Source organism: Artibeus jamaicensis, unplaced genomic scaffold, assembly GCF_021234435.1.
Source record: "Artibeus jamaicensis isolate MK-2021 breed Jamaican fruit bat unplaced genomic scaffold, CSHL_Jam_final contig_603, whole genome shotgun sequence".
In the NCBI taxonomy this organism is placed as follows: Eukaryota; Metazoa; Chordata; class Mammalia; order Chiroptera; family Phyllostomidae; genus Artibeus; species Artibeus jamaicensis.
In genome coordinates, this window is record NW_026521904.1 from 5,746,049 (window position 1) to 5,768,640 (window position 22,592).

Below are 22,592 nucleotides of genomic sequence, written 5' to 3' on the forward strand. Positions count from 1 at the left end.
TTTAATACTGTTATAATAACAAAATATGCATTGCTCAAGGAACTTAAATCACAGATGTTTAAAAAATTGTAATGTCATAGACGCCAAGATTTGGAGGGGTGGCAGTTTGGGGTGTTTTTTGGGGGGGTTGCCTTTCCCCTACTATCAGGAAAAATAGTTTTCTGGTTTATATAATTTTTTCTGTCTTATGTTTTTTAGTACTCTCAATATTGTACTGTGTATATCTTTCCTTGAAAAATTTCAGGGCTTAAGCAAGAATTAAGCTACATTAGAATCAATGTTTTAATTATGTTTTTCAAGTATATAATTATTTGTCACTAGAGTAAAGGATTTGGTGTGAATTTTTTTCTTCTCTGCTAAGTATGTTATTCTAGTCATTGAAGCCACAAAGAATGTGGTTGTTTTTAACAAATTTTTTTTGTTTCAAAATATTAGGCACTGTTATATATAAATACATAAGGAAACAAGTCTTTTAACAGGATTGTTATAAATAATCAAAAAGCAGTGGCAATTTTAAGTATTCTTTTGTGCCAGTTATATTCATTACAATAATTTTCTTAGTTCTGTTAGGTCATTTTAAGTGGATTCACTTACAGTTCAATAAATATTAGTAGAGAATCTTTCATTTGCTTAAAGCAAAAGATGTAGGTATTTTTAGAAAGTTGTATTTTTGTATGTGATTGACATAGACAAAAGGGTTGAATCCTCCTATAATTTCTTTTTAATCAGTGTGACTTTTAACACTTTTGCCTTCTGCTTAATTTTAGTTACCTTGGCCTTGAGGGTCTTTAAGAGTGTCCAAGACTTTTTCCCAGGCCCTGACTTTTACCTGAGCTAGACAAATTAGAAGTACTGAATCTTCTGTTTCACAGCTGGGAAACCCAGCAAATAAACAGTTTAATCATAAAAAGAAATATAATACACTTGATGATTATATTTATTTGTGTCACAGATTCCTTAGTAATTTTTTTTAAAAACTTGAACTTGAGGGGTAGTGGTAAAAAAGGGTTTTTTTTAATGATGTTAATTACCCAGTTAATATTTCAACTCATACTTCTTGTATCCTAAACATATTCTGATTCTTATTTTTTATATCAAACATAAAGGACTTAAAACAAATTGAAATGTATGTCCTAAATATTAGGGGATCTAAAACTAAAGACATAATTTTAAAGCAAAGAGATATGTCTTGTTAACTATTAAATGAAACAAGGATATGTTTTCTTCATTGAAAAATTATTCTCAAAGAATAGGAATCAAGACAGAGAAAGGAAAGACATGCTGAACATGGCAAGTGAATAACCAAGGACTGTTAACTTCATACATAATTATTTTAGAGTATTTTATATGCAAAGCACTATATTAAATGTTTAAAAGTTGCGGAGTTTTACAAAGCCATAATTCTTACCTTCAAGGAACTTAACACTACGTGGCAGATACTACATTCTTTATAAAAATAGATGATGAAGTTTTTAGTCATTTGAAAGTGTAGTGTTATTTAACTTTTTTTGAGATGTTCTTAAATCCAAACCTCAAGAGAATGTATTTCATATCTAAAAGTAGCTTTGCTTGTTTAGATTTGAAGGGCTGGATTAATTTTGGTTTTGACAAATGCGTGGTTGCGACTTTTTTTTCTCCTGTGTTTTAGTATATTGAGTAGTAGATACCAGCAGCCCTTTGGACCAGCTTCAAATATCTTACTATTACCAATTTGTAAAATATCAACATTTTGGACAATTTTACAAGAGAAATTCCTGATTTTTAGTTTATTTTTCCATTTCTCTTCCTTTTCTTAAATTAGGGTAAAATGTTTGTTTGCAAGTATAAAAGTTTTAGGATATCTAAAACTATCTTTTAACATCTAGCTACAGAACTCATGATTTATTTTTGAGTCAAGGTGACTTCCAAAGGTGAAATGGATTCAGACTTCAGGAATTAAAAGATTTTAGTTAGTTATGGGCAATACTACTGAAATTTCTGTTGTAACTATTTAGCTTAAATGTCAGAAGTTTAAATGACTCTTTACTTCATTTTCTTTATCATCACATCTTATTTCTTATTCTCCATCTTCTCCCCCACCCACCCTCAACTCTTCCCATCTCCACCTGTCCTACCCCCATAGTTTTGCACTTTGTTAGTTTGCCTTCAGCTGTGAGAATTTTATTACAGGATGTATATAGTCCTGGACAGGTTATGTCAACTTTCAAGGATTGGAAGATTCATCCTCAGGTTAGCTCCCATGGTGTATGTGAACTTTCAACCTGGAAGGTTTAAAATAGGAACTCCCTCTCCCCTGCCCCCAAGACAGACCGGAGATCTGTATTTGCAAAAATTGGGTGTAATCAGCATTCCTTCAATAAAGCATTAAAACTTTTTTTTTCTTAAAGATTTTATTTATTTATCTTTAGAGGGAAAGGGAAGGAGAGAGGGAGAGAAACATCAATGTATGGTTGCCTTTCGTGCGTCCCCTGCTGGGAATTGGCCTGCAGGGAACTGGCCTGCAACCCAAGAATGTGCCCTGCCCGGGAATCGAACCGCAATTGTCTGGTTCGCAGGCCTGTGCTCAATCCACTGAGCTACACCAGCCAGGGCAGCATTAAAACTTTTAAGACCTAACCTGCTTGATAATAAAAAGCTGGATAATATATTCATGTTGACTTTTAGATAATTTTTACTACCACATTAGATGTTCTTCACTAAACTATGAAAACTTGGTCTAAACTAGTGTTAAAATTCATGGTTTTCCAATAATTCATCATCTTAGCCCACTTTGAAAAATACTGCATTAAGAGCTATTATTTTACAGAGGGAGATACAAGCACAGAATCATATTGTGAGGTCATGCAGTAGATTTAGAATGTTTCTATTAGATTTTTCTTTTTAGTTTAGCAGTGAAACAATACAGAGTTAACAAATACTTGTAGAGATTTCACACATACTTAATACCTCTGTGGGTCCAAGTTTAAAAAAATAGTGATCCAGGGTTTTAGAATTATCATATCAGTGTATAAGCTAACAACAGTACCTATAGTATGTTTCTGATAAATTACTGTGGGGAGGGAAAGGTGATAAGTGGTCAGCCCACCAGACCACTGTATAGGAACCACATGCCTGAAAAGGTGAAAGATGCAATAAGGAATGCTAGAAACTCTGAAAACAATCAACATTCCGAGAATTGTGAATAGTGTCCTATGAAGAGGTACCTGGATTCATCTGAGGATTAAAGTAAACTGATAAAGATAGGTAATGAGCCATGTATACAGAAGATATAGACAGAAAGTTTAGGGGCTTTAGTGAAGAACAGACTGATGGTTATATGCACAAAATATTTAGAAATGTTAGTATGTTATTAATGTGTAGAATGACATTTACGTATAAGGGAAAATTCTATAACATGTACAGGGTCTGGCACAAGTAACACCCTTTTTTATTACAAAATCATAAGCTTGTTATTCTGTAACATAACAATGTCACACTCAAGCACACCATATGACATTTTAAGTGAAATGTTCAAATTAAAACTATAAATATTTATGCCCGTATTATTACTGTACCAACAATACTCAAGCAGGCCTTAGTTCTGCTGGACCTTGTATATATATCTATCCATTGGAATAGGTTACCCAGGGAGATCTGCATAACTTTTTACCTAGGGAAAGGAACGCTTCCCATCTGTCTGGAATAGTGAAATATCACCACCTTCACAAGATTTGTAGTTACTTTTAACATGATAGGGCTAGGAAGGGTAGGGTAGGGTAGATTTATAACCAGTGTGAACTTCACTTTTAAGCTAGCAATTTAGGAGCAACTAGAGGAAAGAACTTGGGTTGGTCCTAAGCAACAGAAGTAAACAAGGTTTCTCTTTTGGATGTCCCCATTTCCCCTTTGTGCCACCACCACCACTGTCCCAAAGCTGGTTATCCCTAAACAGATTTCTTCATGTTGTAACAACTATGACCTTTCTCTATGACCTTGCCTCCATGGGCCTAAGTCTTTAAAAAAACATAACATAATGCTGGATTTGAGGGAGTAGACCATGTTAACACCAGATTCCAGGTCTTTTTTTTTTTTTTTAATTTATATATTCCTTATACACATAAGACAAACAGATTTGGGGGGTGGGTAATTTTTCCTTCCTGCCTTTGTGTCTAATAAACTATTTTTCATCTTTCCCAAGGTTTTCATACATCTGGAAATTCATGAATACTTAACATTTTCATTTGATTTTGAAGATTGTAAATTTAGAATTAAAATTATTTTTCTTACTTAAACTATAACACTTGCAGTGAATTTAACATGGGCAAAGAAAGACATTTGATTTCGTTGGTAATTCAGTAAGATAATTAATGTATACTTCAAAAATACAGTTAATATTAAAATGTTAAAGTGAGCATGATGATAGCCCCAGGTTTTTTAATCTTCTAAAAATAAAATCGCTACTAATATAAGAACTGTTTTCCCCTCATTGTCTAATTTTAATGATAATTTAAATTGATGTGGAACAGAAATGAAGGCATATCTAAAGCTTTATCCATTTCTGATGCCTAACTCCATTTTCATAGAAAGTAGACTATATTACACATAACTTGTTATATCTAACTTACTATCACAAATTTTTTAAAAAAATTTCTTACCCTGACTGCTGTGGCTCAGTGGGTTGGGCGTCATCCACAAACTGGAAGGTGGCTGGTTGATTCCCCATCAGGGCACATGCCTGGTTGCGGCCAGGTGCTGGTGAGAGGCACCTGAACAGTGTTTCTCTTGCAGATTGATATTTCTGTCCCTCACTTTCTCCCTCCCTTCCTCTCTAAAAATAAATAAAAATAGAATCTTCAAAAACAGGTTTTTTTAAAATGTCCAATTGGTTGTCCTACTAAACAATACTTTGGGGGCTAGGTTAAGGGTGTATCTTTTAGCTGAACTCCTTTAGGTCATATTGACTAGATTTCTCAATTGCATTTAAAGTTTGACTCATATTAGGTGGTATTTCTTTATATGTATCTTTGCTTCCCAACAATCCTCTGGGACTTTATAGGATGGACCATCTTAATTTATTTTTACCTGTAGTCATTCTTAACTGCTAATGCAGCACTGTGCATCACAGTAGATAGTAAATACTTGTTGATTGAGTGAAATAGGAGAGAGAAAAGCAATATAAAAAAATAGACCAAAATTACTCTGGTAGTACATGTATCCCGATGTGATTTAATAGTTCTTGACTCTAATAATGTACTCACATCTATGGAAATAGCTTTGTTCCCTTTAAATCTTTTTTTACTAGTGGTCTACTTAAATATGAAAGCTTTGTTTACATTTCTTTTGGGGGAAATGTTTCCTGTTATAAATTTCTCTTAGCTAATTTTTTCAACAAAAGTTTTAGATGTCTTGTTTTTATTTCAAATTACTAACTTAATACAGTTGGTTATAGCATAATCAGTTACATCCAGGGATACATTGTATCTTAAATTTTCTTAACACCTCTCTGATTTCTAGCCCATAGATTTATAGATAGGACTTATTTTAGGCATCTGATCTGTTAGCTTGAACTATGGTTTATGGTTATGTTAGATGAAGATCTTTGTCTTGCACTCTGATTTATAATCAGAAAATATATTTTCACTTGAGTGTCATAGATGAAAGCCAGCAGCCAGAATCATTTACATCTTGTAGATGGTCCTGTCTTCTTATTAAGACTATAACTTAATGTTATTATTTGTACTAATCTAAGTTTTTCTCATTACACAATTACTAGTTACTACAGTGTAGAGAGTTAAGAGTGATCACAGAGATACTGAGAATATGAATAAATGGTAGAATTCTTATATTAAAACTGTTTTAGAGCAAAAACCATAGAGGGACTTTTTCTTAGCATAAGATCATGGATATTAGTATAAGCTACTTGCTAAAAGAGCTGTCATTTTGATTGGGTTCTTTGCCGATGATGTAATACTGTGATTTGTAACTGCTTTTCATCTTACTTATGGAATAATTTTATGTTGTATTTTTACTTGTCTTGTTAAAAATACTTTAAAACATACTTATTCTGAAATGAATGTCCTTTATCAGTAACAGGGGGTATCACAGAAGAGCAGTTTCAGACACATCAACAGCAGTTAGTTCAAATGCAGAGGCAGCAGCTTGCTCAGCTTCAGCAGAAACAGCAATCTCAGCATTCCTCACAGCAGACACATCCAAAAGCACAGGTAACCCTGTCTTTAATTGTGCTTATTTCTCTTCCTTTTCCCCAAATTACATAGTTTTGTTCGATTTTAGTCACATCATAGAAGATAATTTTGACGTCGCCGCTCTTAATTTTGAAAATCAAAACTGACTTTTTAGTTAACTTACATAATTTTGAGTGACTAGTTTATATTTTATGAGAGGAGCACTAGAGCCAAATACTGTATTTTTTAATTTAGGAAAAAAATGTTTTGAATGGTTATTAAGAATTTGTAAAAGGAATTATATACTCTTAGAACCATTATCCCCTCCCTGGCCAAGGTGGCTCCGTTGGTGGGACTGTTGTCCCGTGGACAACCCTTCAGGCTGCCGATTTGATTCCCAGTCCGGTCGTTTGCGAGGCAACCAATCCATGTTTTTCTCTCAAATCAATGTTTTTCTCCCTCTCGCTCTCCCTCCCTACCTTTCGCTCTAAAATCAGTAGGCATGCCCTCTGATGAGGATTTTTTTTAAAAAAAGAACCATTATCTCTCGCCCCTACTGCCCCTCAAATTTTTTTTCAAGGATTTAACTTTCCTAGCTCCTCTTTCCATGTGGGTGTGCCCAAGCTGAAAGGTAACCCTCTTTAATTGTACAGCAACTCTAAACATAGCCTGTTGCCTCCTTGAATCATATTTTCCTGAAGAAAAAAATATGCCCCCAGATGAGATTTTCCATAAGCACCATTAAATGAGGACACTATGGATAAAAATAAAAATACTTTATAAAACTGTAACTGTCAGAAGAGAAAGCTTTCAACACCTTCACATGAGCCCTATAAGACTCATTTTGGGCTTCTGTCCTCCAGAACTATATGGAAATAAATTTTTGTTGTTTAAGCCTCTAAAAACAAAACCGTAACAAAATTTATTTCAAATTTGAGCCACCTGAAAAACATAAACCTAGTGTTTTAAGTCTTAAATTTTATTGCTTCGTAATTCTAAAATAATAACTGAGATGAACTCAGTTTTGTTGTATCTCAGGCCAGCGTCTGCCACAGGAGTTCAGTTTATCATCACAGGGTCGGCACACTGACCTTGGAGATCCCAAGTCTAACAACATGAAAATCCTAGTGACCCTAGGACCCCTCAACACCCCCATGACATGCTGGTGGGTGTGGGACTGTCCCACATTCTAGGGCTGTTGGCTGTTAGTAGTAGCTACCAATTTTATACAGAAATAAGAATAAATGCCATTAAACTTGCCTTTTTATTTGCTTTTTCTGAGTTTTTTTGGTAACCAGCCTAAAGTATTTTCAGCCTACTGCAAGATTAGGCTGAGACATGCTTTTTTACATTGTGACAAAAATGACTATTAGGCATCTGTGATTTTTTTTTTTTGCTCATAGTATCAAGATTGTCAAATATTTTTAAAGGCATTTATTAACACTTATTGGGAAAAATTATACAGCAATAAAGGTTGGGTTTTTAAACCCCTAGTTCTTTCTTAGAAATAGTTGCTTTCAAGTTTTTAGTCACTTCCCCGCTCCATTTGCCAAAAATAGTCTGTGGAGTCCTAGATCTCTTAATCTAAACACCTGTAACTATTCCATATGAAAAAGGCAAAAGCCTCTTGGCTTTGCCCATTTCTTAGTATGTTCATGGAATGACCTGTAAAAACTTGAGTTTAATTTCATTCGTTTTATAGGGCTCAAGCACCTCTGACTGTATGTCTAAAACACTTGACTCAGCCAGCGCCCACTTTGCTGCATCTGCAGTGGTCAGTGCACCTGTTCCAAGTCGCAGTGAGGTAGCCAAGGAACAGAACACTGGCCACAACAACGTAAACGGTGTCGTCCAGCCTTCAGGTAAGCCTGTGGTTTCACATGTTTGTTACTAGCTCAGAGTTGCAACTCACTGATTTGAGGTATAGTTTTTGTTTTTTATATCCAAGGGGAAAAGGTACAAAAAAGTCAGTCTTCAGAATTTCTATCGATAATGAGTAGTGGAATAGTTGGATGTGTTCTAGAATTTACATAGAGCCTGCTTTCTATTTCCTTCTACACCCACTGGGTACCTGCCTATGTGACTTTCCAACCTACCTGGTTTAGGCCACATCTAGGAAATGCATCAAGCTAATCACTAACCATCACCATTGAATTATCCATACATTGATAAGGCAAAATACAGTGCAGGATGGTCAATATGATTGAAATCAGGTTTACCTCCCCTCTTTTACATGCTCATAGGCCTGCTCTCTCTGACTCCATCTCTTCAAGTACAGCATTATTGTGAAACACTGTCATCTGCTTCTTACTACCCTGAGTCCTCAAAGACTTGCTGTTCTGACATCCTTCGACTACAGCTCAGACCTTAGAATGTTCCACTTGCTTTTACTTGCATCCACAATCCTTGCCCCTCCTTACTGATGTTCTTACATGTATGCATTCTAATAAAAATCCAACTATCATTTTCACATGCCCTCCACCTCTAGCACAGACCTCTCTTCCTATTACAGAGTTCCTAGGTATGGAAGCAGTAGAATACTTTACAAAGTCCTTTTACGTAGACCAGTAGAAAGAGAGCGGGTTTGTCTTTGGGGTTGAAACAGGTACGTATGTTGTACTTACTGATTAGAAGCTGTCTTTGGAGAGGCCGTCATGTGGAGGATTAATTTGGCATTCAATTAGAAAACAAATGTTTGCATTTATTTATTTTAATTGAACATTGAAAATTTATGAGCAACTTCCGCCAAGATGGAGGTATAGGTGGATGTGCCGTACCTTCTCACGCAACCAAGTTCAGGGACAACTAAATATTAGCATCAGAAAACACAACCAGAACACGGAAAACTGAACTTTTCGGAAGTCCGCTAACAACAAATTCTTCGGCCTGACCGGTAAGGGGCGAAACCGGCGTCGGGTGAGGAGTTACAAAGGAGGGCTCGATCGACCCGGGCGCGGAATCCAGACGCACGAATCCAGTCGCACGGGTTCCAAACCCAGGATTGGACCTAGTGAGCGACCGAGCGGCCCACCGGGTGAGCGACTACGGAGGAGACAGTGGGGAGGCGGTGGCAGCGAGTTGACTGTGGTTGCCCGGTTGCGCGCGGGTGAGGGAGTGAGCGGTCGGACCAGCAGCGGCGGCGGCGCCATTTCCCCGCTCTGACCACGCCCCCACATACAGCGTCACAACCCAGCGACCTGGGACTCCAAGGCGCCGCTTCTCTCACTTAAAGGGCCAGAACAGACCAAAAATGTCGCAGGGAGACCTCAAAGCCCCGGAGATAAATCTAAGTGACGAAGAAATAGCAAATCTCTCAGACGCACAGTTTAAAACACTGGTCATCAGCTTCCTCACAGATCTGATGGACTATAGCCACAAATTAGAGAAACATATGAAGGCTAAATTAAGGGAAATGAATGGAATTCCACAGGAAAACCATAGAGATGAAAAAAAAACTGGGACTCAAATCAATGGAGTGGACCAGAAGGAAGAAGAAAAAATCATCAAACAGAAAGGAATGAAGAAATAAGAATTCAGAAAAATGAGGAGAAGCTTAGGAACCTCCAGGACATCTATCTATAAACGCTCCAATATCCAAATTATAGGGGTACCAGAAGGGGGAAAGACACAACCACCAGTGGAAAAACTATTTGAACAAATAATAAAAGAAAATTTCCCCAATCTGGCAAAGGAAACAGACTTCCAAGAAATCCAAGAAGCCCAGAGAGTACCAAAAAAGTTGGACTCAAGAAGAAACACACCAAGGCATATCATCATTACATTAGCCAAAATTAAAATGAAGGAGAGAATCCTGGAAGCAGCAAGAGCTAAGGGGACAATCACCTACAAAGGAGTCCCCATCAGGCTGTCAGCGGATTTCTCAAAAGAGACTTTACAGGCAAGAAGGGGCTGGAAAGAAATATTCCAAGTCATGAAATCTAAAGACCTACAACCAAGATTGCTCTACCCAGCAAAACTTTCATTTAGAACGGAAGGACAGATAAGGTGCTTCTCAGATAAGACCAAATTCAAGGAGTTCATCATCACCAAGCCCTTATTATATGAAATGTTAAAGGGACTTATCTAAGAAAAAGAAGTTAAAGAAACATGAACAGTGAAAGGACAACAAACTCACAGTTATTAACAACCACACCTAAAACGAAAGCAAACTAAAAGGACAGCTAGATCAGGAGTGGAAACATAGAAATGAAGATCTCAAGGAGGGTTAGCAACAGGGGAGTGGGAGGAGGAGACGGGGGGAGAAGGTACAGAAAACAAGTAGCATAGACAGTAGATAGAAAATAGATGGGGGGGGCAAGAATAGTATGGGAAATATAGAACCTAAAGGACTTGAGACACATGGACATAAACTAAAGGGGGGTAATGGTGGGGTTGGGGGGGCAGGGTGGAGGGGAATGAAGGGGGGAATAGAACAACTGTAACAGCATAAACAATTCAAAAAAAATAAATAAATTTATTTAAAAAAAACAAGAAAAAAAAGAAAATTTATGAAGTACTTGCTAAATGCTGTATACTGTTAAGCAAGCACTATTCAGCATGTGCAATTTTTAGATGCTTGCTTTTTTTCCTTCATTTTTATTGTTTATGCTATTACAAATGTCCCCATTTTTTCCTGCTTTGCCCACCTCCACCTAGCCCGTGCCCCCACCTTCCCTCTGACCATCACCTGACTGTTGCCTGTGTCTGTGCGTATGCATGTATGTATGCTCCTTGGCTAATCCCTTCGCCTTCTTTTGTCCAGGTCCCCCCCCCTTTTTTTCTCACAGCTGTCAGACTGGTCCATGTGTCTAAGCCTGTGCTTCTGTTTTGTTCATCACTTTATTTTGTTCATTAGATTCCACACATAAGTGAGATCGCATGGTATTTTTTAAGAGTTTAATGAATGTCTTATGATGTGGATGGATTTTTTTTCTCCTTCAGGAACCTCTAAAACATTGTACTCCACCAATATGGCTTTATCATCCAGCCCAGGGATTTCAGCTGTACAACTTGTAAGGACAGTTGGCCACACCACTACAAACCACTTAATCCCAGCATTGTGCACAAGCAGTTCTCCAACACTTCCCATGAACAATTCTTGCCTGACGAATGCAGTGCACCTCAATAACGTCAGTGTTGTTTCTCCAGTCAATGTGCATATCAACACACGGACTTCAGCACCATCGCCAACCGCCTTAAAACTTGCCACAGTTGCTGCCAGTATGGACAGAGTGCCAAAGGTTACTCCTAGCAGTGCCATCAGCAGCATAGCAAGGTGTGTGTGTTTCAAGCATTATTCTCTCTCTGCTGGCTATCCTGTGGGAGGAAAAAGGCTTTTTTAGTTACCGCTCAAGTAATAAATGTCTGTTGATTGACCCGCTTTTCAACAGATGTTTACTATCTGCTGAGTGTAAAGTGCTATGACTTAGGTTATTCATTTGAGGTCACTAGTAGAGTGTTTAAAAGCCACCAGAATTATAAAAACATTAGGAGAAAACCTCATCAAATTGGGAACCATCAAGCCAAAAAAAATACATCAAAGAGTCTATTTTAGAAGCTTCTATTACTCTCTCTTTCCTCTTTGTAGTTTAGACAGCCTGGATGATTAGAGTTATTATTAACTTTCATGTCAGAGCTTTAATTTTCAAATCAAAATTTTTGTTTTCTTCGATATTAAGCACCAAGGGAAAGTAAATTATTCTATTTTATATATAAAATTAGAATATTTTGCCCTGGCTGGTGTAGCTCAGTGGATTGAGCACGGGCCTGCGAACCAAACAACCGCAGTTTGATTTCCAGTCAAGGCACATGCCTGGGTTGCAGGCCAGTTCCCAGCAGGGGACACATGAGAGGCAACCATACATTGATATTTCTCTCCCTCTCTCCTTTCCTTCCCCTCTAAAGATAAATAAATAAAATCTTTAAAAAAATATTCTGGGGTTAACTAAATCTAGGATAACGTATTTCTGAATATTTTTACATTCTTTCTATGAGACTAAAATATGAGAACAACGAATCAGAAAAATATTGATTTGAATTATTAACTATATGACTTTAAACTTGTAAAATTAAACTGTTGTTGAAACTAATTTAATTAATATTATGCCCCTAATGATCCTTGTTTTTGAGCATCATAAAGTCCATCTGTTGTAAAAATCTTGGATTGTCCTATGTTACATATTGCATAAGTAATGTATCACTAGCTTACACTGAAATACTACATTAAATTACTTTTTCCTAAGTAAATAGTTATAATCAAGGAATGAGGAATTAATAGGATTTCTTAGCTGAAGGAAACTTTTTCTCATTCCTATACAGAAATTGTAAAAATAGGAAATGTTCGTGGGAAGTACATGTTTATAGTACAGAAATATGTATCTAAGTAGAGAGGATTAATGTTTATTTTATTCTTTGCCTTATTACAGAGAGAACCATGAACCAGAAAGATTGGGTTTAAATGGAATAGAGACAACAGTGGCTATGGAAGTGACATAACCTAAAACGTATGGCTCTGACCTGTGCTGATGGTGTGCAGTCATTCGTATTCCAGCTGAACGCAGAAGGCAACACTGTGGATCCCAGAGGCTGACAGTGGACCGAAACGGACTGCAGTATATCGGATGTGTAATCGATATATGATGTATATTTTGTAAAATTGGGAAAATCACTACCTTGTAAAATAGTTTATTTGTATCATCAATATTATTTCTGTTACTTGAATAGTAGATATTCATCATCATGCTTTTGCACTTGAATTTGCAACTGAATGGATTTTAAAAAATAATTCTTTAATGGGATCATGAGCATGAAATGGGATCCTGCATCACTTGTTTTAACTATTTATTTTGCCATGTTTACATTTTGTATCTTGTAAAAATAAATCCAACTTTGTGTCTAAAAAGTTAAAGATTCATAGCTAGGAAATGAAATTCTTGTAATTTTTTTCTAAAGGAACTGTAAAGTTTTCACTTGGTTCATTTTGTTTCACAATTTGACTAGATGGACTTTTTGGTAAATACTTTAGTGGCATTTCACTGTCAAATATGAAGTTCAAGGCAAAATAGTATTTTCTATTACTGTGCAGGGGAAAGGGATGGATCGATACATGCAAATTTAATGTAGTAACTCACTTTTCCATATATTTTGAATGTATATTTCTATTTATAATACCAGTTTATAAAAAATAATTACACAGAAAAAATGGACTAGGAAAAATTATGCATCTAGCACATTTAAACTGTGCAGACATGAAAATTTTTCAAGGATTACATTTTATCTGAAGACTGCATATTTTAACTGGCTTTAAAACTGTAACACACCACATAAAGGATATTTTACCAGGTATGTATTGCATTATATCATTGCAATAATTATTGGAAGTCTAGATATCGAGCCATCCCAGGTGTTGGGAGGGGGGGAGGGTTGTGACAAGATTGTCTTTTCAATTTTGGAGAGTTTTCCTGTGGCTACAAGGCAAGTAACGGGTTGGAAAAAGTCTGACTGTAAGCGTTGGACACCTTCATAGTGTAGTGTTTTAGTGACTTTTTTTATACGGTTCTTGTAAATTAGATACGTGTAGTGGTGTTTCAGAATGTTTGTTTATGCACTAGTTCAGACAACTTTCCCTGTTACTTGTTCTTGATAAGTGAAAACTGCAGGGAAATAAAAAATACATATCAAAACATGGACATGCTGCATATGTGTTTATTTCACAATGTGCACACAATATAAGTAAAAATTTAAGGGAGATGATAGCACTTAATAGCACTTTTCATTTTCACAGTGCTTGCCAAGCATTAATGAAAAGAATTATAAGCCGCTCATCTGTGGGCACTATTGGGTTTCAGATAATCCAATATAAACTACCTTTGATATGAAAAGTTCTTGAAATATTTTACCGAATGTAAGTAATTTGTAGTATAACATTCATTGAAATCTCATAAATGAGCCTCATTTTATAAATAGAAGTTTAGAGTAGAATTATATTGCAAGGGCGTTTTGTCAAGTAAGTACTGGGAAATGTAAATATTTTTAATGAATATGATTAAACCATTTCAAACTTACATAATTTTATACTTTACATTTTTTATATCTGCAGTTCTAAAAGTTGTAAATTGATGTGTCAGTTGAACTAATGGGCCAAGATTTCTGCTGAGAGTGGTTTTTATTCAGATCCTAAATGTGTGAAGCAATTTATGGGCAAACCAGAGAAAAAAAATAAATTTAATTTCTTCATTGGTTGTGACCTGATAGGATCCATGCTCATTTCTGCCATACTACCTCTGGAGTTACTCATTGCTGATGATATAAAGGAAATGATTTTGATGTGCTATGTATTACGACTGTGTTCATTCTGCTCATAGTTGGGTATATCTCTCTGCTATTAAGAACTTAAGACAACTTTAGTGCCAATTTTGGAGAAAGCTTTTTTTTCCATTTTACTGAAGCAAAGCATGAAGTGAATTTGCCTTATGTGATATACGTGTTAAAAATAATTTTAAGTAAAACAAAACTATTCATTTGTACAGTATCTGGAGATGTGGCAAATCCAGAATTTATCAGACTGATGACTGATTTATGTGTTCCTTTGAAGTAAAATAGAAAAATAAGCCTTTCTTATTTTGGTGGTTGTAACTGTTTCACAGATGGCATTTCAGTTACTTGCACACACATTTTTCCAATGTTCTTTTAAAACTTACATGACAGACACTTATTTTCACTGTATTAAATAGAAGAATAGTTTATTTTTGCATGGGCCCTCCCCCGAACAATACCACTATCACTCTTGTTTTTCGGAAGAAACTAGAATTGGTACTTGTAGGTCAGTCAAGCTCCTAGAATCCTTGGAGAATGTTTTTGGTTTTTTTTTTAAGATTTTATTTATCTTTAGAGGGGAAGGGGAAGGAGAGAGGGAGAGAAACATCAATGTATAGTTGCCTTTCATGCATCCCCTGCTGGGAACTAGCCTGCAGGGAACCGGCCTGCAACCCCCGTATGTGCCCTGACTGGGAATCGAACCTGGATTGTCTGGTTTGCAGGCCCGTGCTCAATCCACTGAGCTACACCAGCCAGGGCAAGGAGAATGGTTTTTGATGGAGTGTGTAGTAGGTTTGTTTGTTTTAAACAAAGGGGTAACTCTCATGTACTTGGTATATCTTGTAACTCAGCATAGATAAAAATATGCATAAACTAGTTGTCTGCCTTCCTAAAGAGAGTGAGTGGAGACCATCATGACCAGTTACTATGAAGAGAGAGATCTCCAAGTATTTTTCGTGATGTGTTACAGCACATCTTTTTTTTGGACAAGAGTAAGGGGAGAATAAAATTATCTGGAGGACAGATACAAAGAATATATATACACTGTATACACACATTCTTTTTTAAAAATAGGGGTTACAGTATTTGCAACTATACTTAGTGTTTTTCATCCCCAAAGTTGTTGTTTTCGAGGGGAAGGCAGTAAGGAAGACTAATATTTCAGAAACTTCTTCCTATTCTATAATGCCGTATTTGAGCAAATTTTATTGATCAGTAATACACTTTTGACTGAAATGTTTTGTTGTTCTTTAACTGACTTGGCAAATTAAATTTCAAAAGTTTAAGGATATCTCAAGTCTCAATTGATACCTCAGTTGGGACTGTTTAATCCCGTAAGACAGATGTGTTCAGCATTAACCACGACAGAACTGCTAGGGTGAGAGCACGTTGAGTTCTCTGCTAGGGACTTTCTCATTTAGTCCTGACGAGGTGTGTGAAGTACTATTAGTTTTTTTATTTTACACATTAGGAAAGTCAAGTTTAGAGAAGTTAAATATGTTACATAGCTGGAAAGTTGTGGAGCCAGCAACTAAACTTAGGTAATCAGCATTTAAACCACTGTGTTCATCTTTAGTGTGGAAGAAGTACTCTTCCAAGAAGTACTTAACTGTATTTCTCAGTCCATTTACTGGGAGCATCTGTAGCAGAGTTTTACATTTCATTTAGAAAACAGCCACCCCACTGTTAGACCACCAGGCAATTAGTGTTTGTTTTTTGCTTCTCAGACTGAATGCATTAGATCCAACTGTGGCTTCTAGCCGACTGCCCAGCAAACCCAAACCCATCGGTGATCCTCCTCTGTCAGACCTGGTCAGTAAGGGCTGAAGCTCTCAGTCGGCACTGGGAGCTGGTTCTGGGCCAGGACTTGGCTGAGTTTTGCTCTTTGTGGATCTGGTTTCCCCCTCTGTAAAAGAAGGAAGTTTTCATGAAACTCCAGAAAGGAGGACCCATGGACAAGCTTGGTGGAGGTTTCTGTATGGCCTCTGTGCTACTGGTTTCTCACCAAGAACATGTGGGACCTAAGACTGAGATACAGTTAGTCTGGAGCTTTTCTTCAGTCGTAATGTCATCAAGGCTGACTAGAGTATCGACAGTTGTCATGCAGCTGAGCTCATGTGGAACTAACCTTTCTAACCAACTTCAGTGACTGCAAGTCTGAGGTCACAAGAATTACATTTTTCAGAGGAGATGTGAATGGGGAAACAAGACAGACAACACCGGGCAGTAGACTATCGATTTGTTGAGCTGGGTTTTTATACCTTCTGTGCCATTTAATTGGCTGTAGACATAATTTTATCCTCTTCATATCACTGAACTCAGAGAACAAACAGGTAGAATTCAGTGACCCCATCATCTCTGCCAGGTCTGGCGCTACCAGAATCAAATCCCAGTCCTCCCCCTCTCATTTCCCTGTTTAGCTCTCTTGCTTCCCAGGAAAATCACAACCTCTACTGATAAGTCCATCCGTTGACTTACTGGCACCATTCAAAAAGCTCAGTAAGAAATCAGACTTTCCTGCCATGTCTTTTCCTATGTCTGAAGGGAACTATTTCTTATTTCAAACATGGGCTTACCCTTTTTGGCTGTGGCTTACTACAAAGCTTGAGATTTTACCATAGGGAAGAGGAAGGTAACATTAAGCCACATATTTCTCCAGCAACAATTTATCTCATACAGAATTTTAGGCTCAGGCTATCTTGAAATAGCATCTTTTATATCAGATCAAGATTAAGGGTTCTGTCTGTACTTAAGGACATTTTGTTATTCTAGCGAAGTCTCCCTTATCATATTACTGCATATTTGAACAAAATCCCTCCTTCACTGGCTGACTGATCAGAGTAATGCTATGGGTCAAACGATGATAAAATATCAACATTGACCCCGCCTCAGAATAAACACCTGTTATTCTCAGGAAAGGCTAGGATTCTGCAGTTACTTGTCACTGCTAGAACGAGACCAACTCCAGTCACAAAAAATTATTTCACCTTCCATATGCAAACTTGATTTGATCAATGTCAGAGTCAAAAGCAATGGCATTTCCCATTTGCCAATGTTGAAACCTTGTCTTTAGTGTATAGACGAACACTGTGTTCTTCCTCTGCTCAATACCAGGGCTGCCGAAGGGCATGGGCACACACAGCTGCTTGTCTTACTAATGCCTGTCTCTCCTGTGCTCTTCTCACTTGCCGTGAGTAGATTTTGGTCAGCCCAAGTTAGGGAAAGCCAAGATGCAAGATTTCAGCTTTTAACATAAAACATTGGTTATCTGCTGCTGAGTAATAAATTGTTACAAACAACACATAGTGTGGGTTAGGAGTCTAGTAACCAGGCCGAAATCAAGGTGGCAGCAACTCTGTTTTCATCTAAAGGCTCAGTAAGGAAGCAGTCACTTCTCAATTCCCTCACGTTGTAGGCAGAATTCACCACTTGTGGCTGTAGAATTCACAGCATTTGCTTCTTCAAAGCTGGCGATGGAGGAGAGTTTATGCCATGTGAAGTCTCTTGCTTCAGGGAAGTCCTCTTACAGGGCTCATCTAATTAGGTCAGGCCCATGCAGCCAGATCTGATTTCATTAACTCAGTCAGCTGATTGATTAGGACCTTAATGACGTGTAAAACCCTTTCACTTGTCCCCTGTTCTATGAGCAGCAAGTCACAGGTCTTATCCACACTCCAAGGGACGCTAGGTGTAGATACTCAGGAACTATAGGGCCACTCCAGGGGGTGTCTACCACATCTCAATAATTGGGTTAACCATCCCACTCCCACTCACTAGCCTTCCCCCCCACAAAGAAACCATTTAAGCTATTCCTTAGTGCAAACACTGTGCTACTTTCTGAATCATAAATTCCAAACACCTACATGATAGGCAAGAGGTGAGGTCCAGTCCGAAGATAAGCCTGCACATCATCAGCGCGAAAGCCTTGTGGAAATGAGTGGGCGACATCAGCTGGATTAAGAGGAGACTGAGAAGAAAACTGAACGGCAAAACATCAGCATCTATGCAGCCAGGGCAACCTGGGGCAGGGGGCACCGAGGAAGACACAGGGCAGCAATTGAGGAGGAGGATCTGGTAATCCAGGAGGTTTCCTAACCTTCTTTGGGAGAATTATGCAGAGGTAGAGTGCAAGTAGACAGAAATGAGTGGTTTGGGTTGGTAAGGAAATACAGATGATGAGGGTTTAGCAGTGAGGTAAAAAGTGGAGTGAAGATACGGATCAGAAGTCCTGAACTGAATGAAGTCCTATCCAGTGCTTCTAGCCCTCAGAAACACCTTGGAGAGCTTGTAAAAGTACAGATGTGTGGGTCTCATCCCAGGCTGGTTGAATCTCCAAAAGTGAGTCAGGATACCAGTATTTTCTGTTTGTTTGTTTGTATGGTTGGTTGGTTGATTGTGTTTTTGTTTGTTAGCTCACCAGATGGTGTTTGTTGACTGCAGCTGAGGTCATGAATGACTAATCTAATTTTTTTTTACTGGTTGTGACAGTGGACAAACAACTTTACTGAAAAGCTCAGAATTTATTTCCTTAGCTATACAATAAGGAGGGCTAAAATATTTCCCTGAGTCTCATTAGGTCCAAAGGAACACAGAGAATCCCTCTCCCTGGGCACTAGAAATAGTGCTCATTTAGAAGAATTCCTTACAACAAATACCTTTCCCTGATCCTCTAAGGTTTTGAGATAATATGTTTTTTTAAAAATTGTCTTGCAGTGCCTCATGGATTAAAATTGTGGTTACTTAAATTCTCTACAGCGATTCATAAATATGCCTCATACCTTTCCATTCCAAGCAATCTAAGTTCCCAAATCACTCCCAAAACATCAACGCGCTTAGAGACAGAACAGTTGCTTCTGTGGTCTCAATACCCAATTTTCAAATGTTGACTTATTTCCAGTGTTAGAGACTCAGGTTCTCTGGACTGTGGCTGTCCGTACACCCTTTCCAGTTGTATATTTATTAATGTGCATTTGTCCACAAGAACAAAGTTACTGTCCTCAAGAAGCTGTTTTAGGAGAATTTTACTTGCCTGACATTTATGCAGCACATTGGCGCCTTCTCTCTCCAAGGACCTCTTTGCCTCTATACTCTTCCCTGCCACAGATCTGAAATACAGTCTTTATCACGGTGCTTTCAAAATGTATATTCTATCTCAGAACTCTGCTTTGAATTTCATTCTCACATATCCAGTGCTTTGTTGACACCACTTGAAAGTCTCACAGACATGTTCATACTTAACCACATGCAAACAGTCTGTTGCCTACATGCTCCCAAATCTGTTACCACCACCTCCTCACCCCAGCACCACTCCCCTCAGTGTTCACCATCTCAGATATGGCACCACCATGTGCCCAAGAGTCATCTTGATTCCTCCCTTTCCTCACCATCCTCTCCATCACATTAAATCCATCAACAAGTCTTTTGACGTGAGCTCTAAAATATATGTCGGGCCCATCCATTTTTCTGCTTGTTCAGGCTACCACCACGTTGTCTAGACCATGGTCCTCTCTGCACTGCACTAGCCTCATGACACCTTCCCACTTCCGTTCTTGCCCATTTCCAGTCAATTACAGTATAGCAAATAGCCCTCAAAAGTCAGATGATCTCAATTGGCTCCTAAAACCTCTCTCTCACTTTCCATTTACATTTAAAACTCCAATTCCGCCCTGGCTGGTGGAGTGCTGGCCTGCAAACCAAAGGTTCGAAGTTTAATTTCCAGTCAGGGCATATGTCTGGGTTACAGACCAGGTGCCCCGTGGGGGGCAACCACACATTGATCTTCCCCCTCCCTCCCCCTTGCTCTGGGAAATAAATAAATAAAATACTCAAAATCCCAATTCCTACCATGACTGAGATTTTCTCCTTCCTTTTCTAACTCCTCCCATTACTTTCTCACTCACCACACTGGAGCCCCTTTGGAGGATCTGGGTCCTGACTTCAACAAACAACTTCCTACCTCAGTGCCATGGCATGGGGACATCTGTTCTGCCTCAGATACTTCTCTCTGCCTATAAGCTCCTCATCTTTAGACCTTGAGTGTCCCTTCTTGAGAGAGATGTTTGTTCTCTGGCCTTCCTCCTTTGTTTTTCTCCGTCCCAGCCCCTTATCTGTCAGTGACATGAAGGAAATCATTTTTATTACTTGTTTACTAGTCCCTGAGCCTGGAGGTGGCAGGAACTTGTTTTCTGTTAAATCTCCTGCGCCCAGCACAGAACCTGGCATGTGGTAGTTGCTGAAATATTTGTTGAATAAATAAGCAAAAAAAAAAAAAAAAGACAATTAGTGATATCAAAGAGAGTCAAGAGATTTCCTTTTTATCTATTGTTACTTTAAAGCAAAATATGTTGATCACAATACATATTTTTATTTCTCTTGGACTTATCAACCAAACAGACTTGAATCTAAAATAGTTCAGTTAGTCTTAAAGTGATTGACCTGTAGTCAGAAGCTCGTTTTCCTTGGGAAGCTTTCTTTAGGAGGTTGCCATAATCTTCCTTCAACCGCGCTCTGGCAGATGGTTGTAGGTGGATAGTGGCAGAAAATAGGCTTTGTTTTAAGATCCCTAAAAGCCTTTTTTCTGCTTATATTTGTACAGAATTAGCAGTTGTGCTCAAGTATAAGAAAATCTGGGAGCAGATTTTCTAGCTCCTGGTTTTGTCATTGTGTTTGTGAACTAGTAATCTCTCTTCACTAATGATTGCTGCACGGCTTGTGTCTGGGGTTTGTGATTAATGAATAGTTGCCTATGCATTATGCTTTGGGGAGGGGGTGTAAAAAAAAAATTAGATTTCAACACACTTATCCGGAATGTAGCAGAGCTGTCCACTCGAGCTCTTTCGGAGAGAGGATGCTTGCTCACACTGAAGACACAGCAGATGCTTGCCCAAAAACGCAAATAGCATCTGTGCCCACTTGTTGACATTTCACACCAGTTCTGTTCCAAATCCGGTTTGACATGGGGTTGATTTATTCATCTGTAAACCACTCTGTCCTGGATGCTTTAGAAAGTGCTGTTCTCCCCAGCCTCCATCACCGCGGGTGAAATTTGTCAGTGTTTGTGAATGAGAAAAACCCTTTTCTCAAAAGCTTTGCCCTTTTCTATTCTGTCTTGGGACTAGATTGCATAGACTTTTTATGACTAAAAAGGAGTCCTACTGATGATCTCATCTAACTCTCCCATTTTACATAGGAAGAAACTAGGACCCAGAGAGATGAAGAAGCTTGTCCACAGAGCTAGATGGTGCCTGACCTGGGATTAACCCAAAAAGGTTGCCAATGCTGGTGCGATTTCTTAACACTCATGAACTTGGTCCAACAAATGCTTGTCTAAGTGGTTTTTAGCTCTTAGTTTTAAGTTCTAAGTTTGAAAGTATTGATGGCCATTCTACTAATAAACATTTAGAGAGTTTGATATGCATACTGCATGGGTTTAGAGACCATTAAATACTGCATGCCTTGAAATTTATATTTTAATGTCCATTTGCATTTAGGGTAGTATTTTAGATTATTACATATAAGCAGCCATTGCTTAAACAAAATTTTTTTATTGCAAGCCAACTTCAGAAATTTTGCATATATATATATGTGTGTGTGTGTATATATATATATATATATATATGTATGTATGTATATATATATATTTACTAATTCAGCCTCATTTACTTGGATTAAAGATACTTATTTGCAAGCATTTAAATTAGATATATCTTGCAGACTAGCAATGTCACTGAAAAGTGGTAAATTACTGGAGTAGTGAGCTCCTGGTAATAATGCTTTAAAAATCTACAGAGATCACATGGAAATTTGGATAAGGTGCCTTCTTTTGATTTTATTTACTAATTGTTCAGGATACCTGAATTTATCATTTTATGCAACTGTTGACCACTCACTTTGTTTAAGACACCCTTGGGCACAGTCAGGGATATAAAATTTTAAGTCTTGACCCTGTGGGAAAAAAAGGCATACACATGTACCAATGGAGAAGATGGGAACAGATCAGCTAATCAGAGCCTAGGTTCCAACTCCTGCACCGGCCAGGTGGGTTGTTTGAATACCCCTAACATGGTTCCCAAACTCCAGGGCTTTACATTACTTTTAAAATAAAAACCCAGC

General features: G+C 37.8%; 1 protein-coding gene across 4 annotated transcripts in view; it reads left to right on the top strand.

Moving 5' to 3' along the window:
• The window catches only part of EPC2 (enhancer of polycomb homolog 2), a 122,442-nt gene extending 108,033 nt beyond the window's left edge, over window positions 1-14,409 (top strand). For 3 of the 4 annotated variants that reach the window (XM_037167665.2, XM_037167667.2, XM_037167668.2), the window contains 4 exons: window positions 6,067-6,203; window positions 7,867-8,026; window positions 11,106-11,439; window positions 12,590-14,409. In XM_037167665.2, the coding sequence (XP_037023560.2) occupies window positions 6,067-6,203; window positions 7,867-8,026; window positions 11,106-11,439; window positions 12,590-12,659 (701 nt within the window). In that variant the 3' untranslated portion in view covers window positions 12,660-14,409. The remainder of the gene's footprint in view (window positions 1-6,066; window positions 6,204-7,866; window positions 8,027-11,105; window positions 11,440-12,589) is intronic. The other variant, XM_037167666.2, reaches the window with a different exon arrangement.
• Window positions 14,410-22,592: the final 8,183 nt, after the last annotated feature.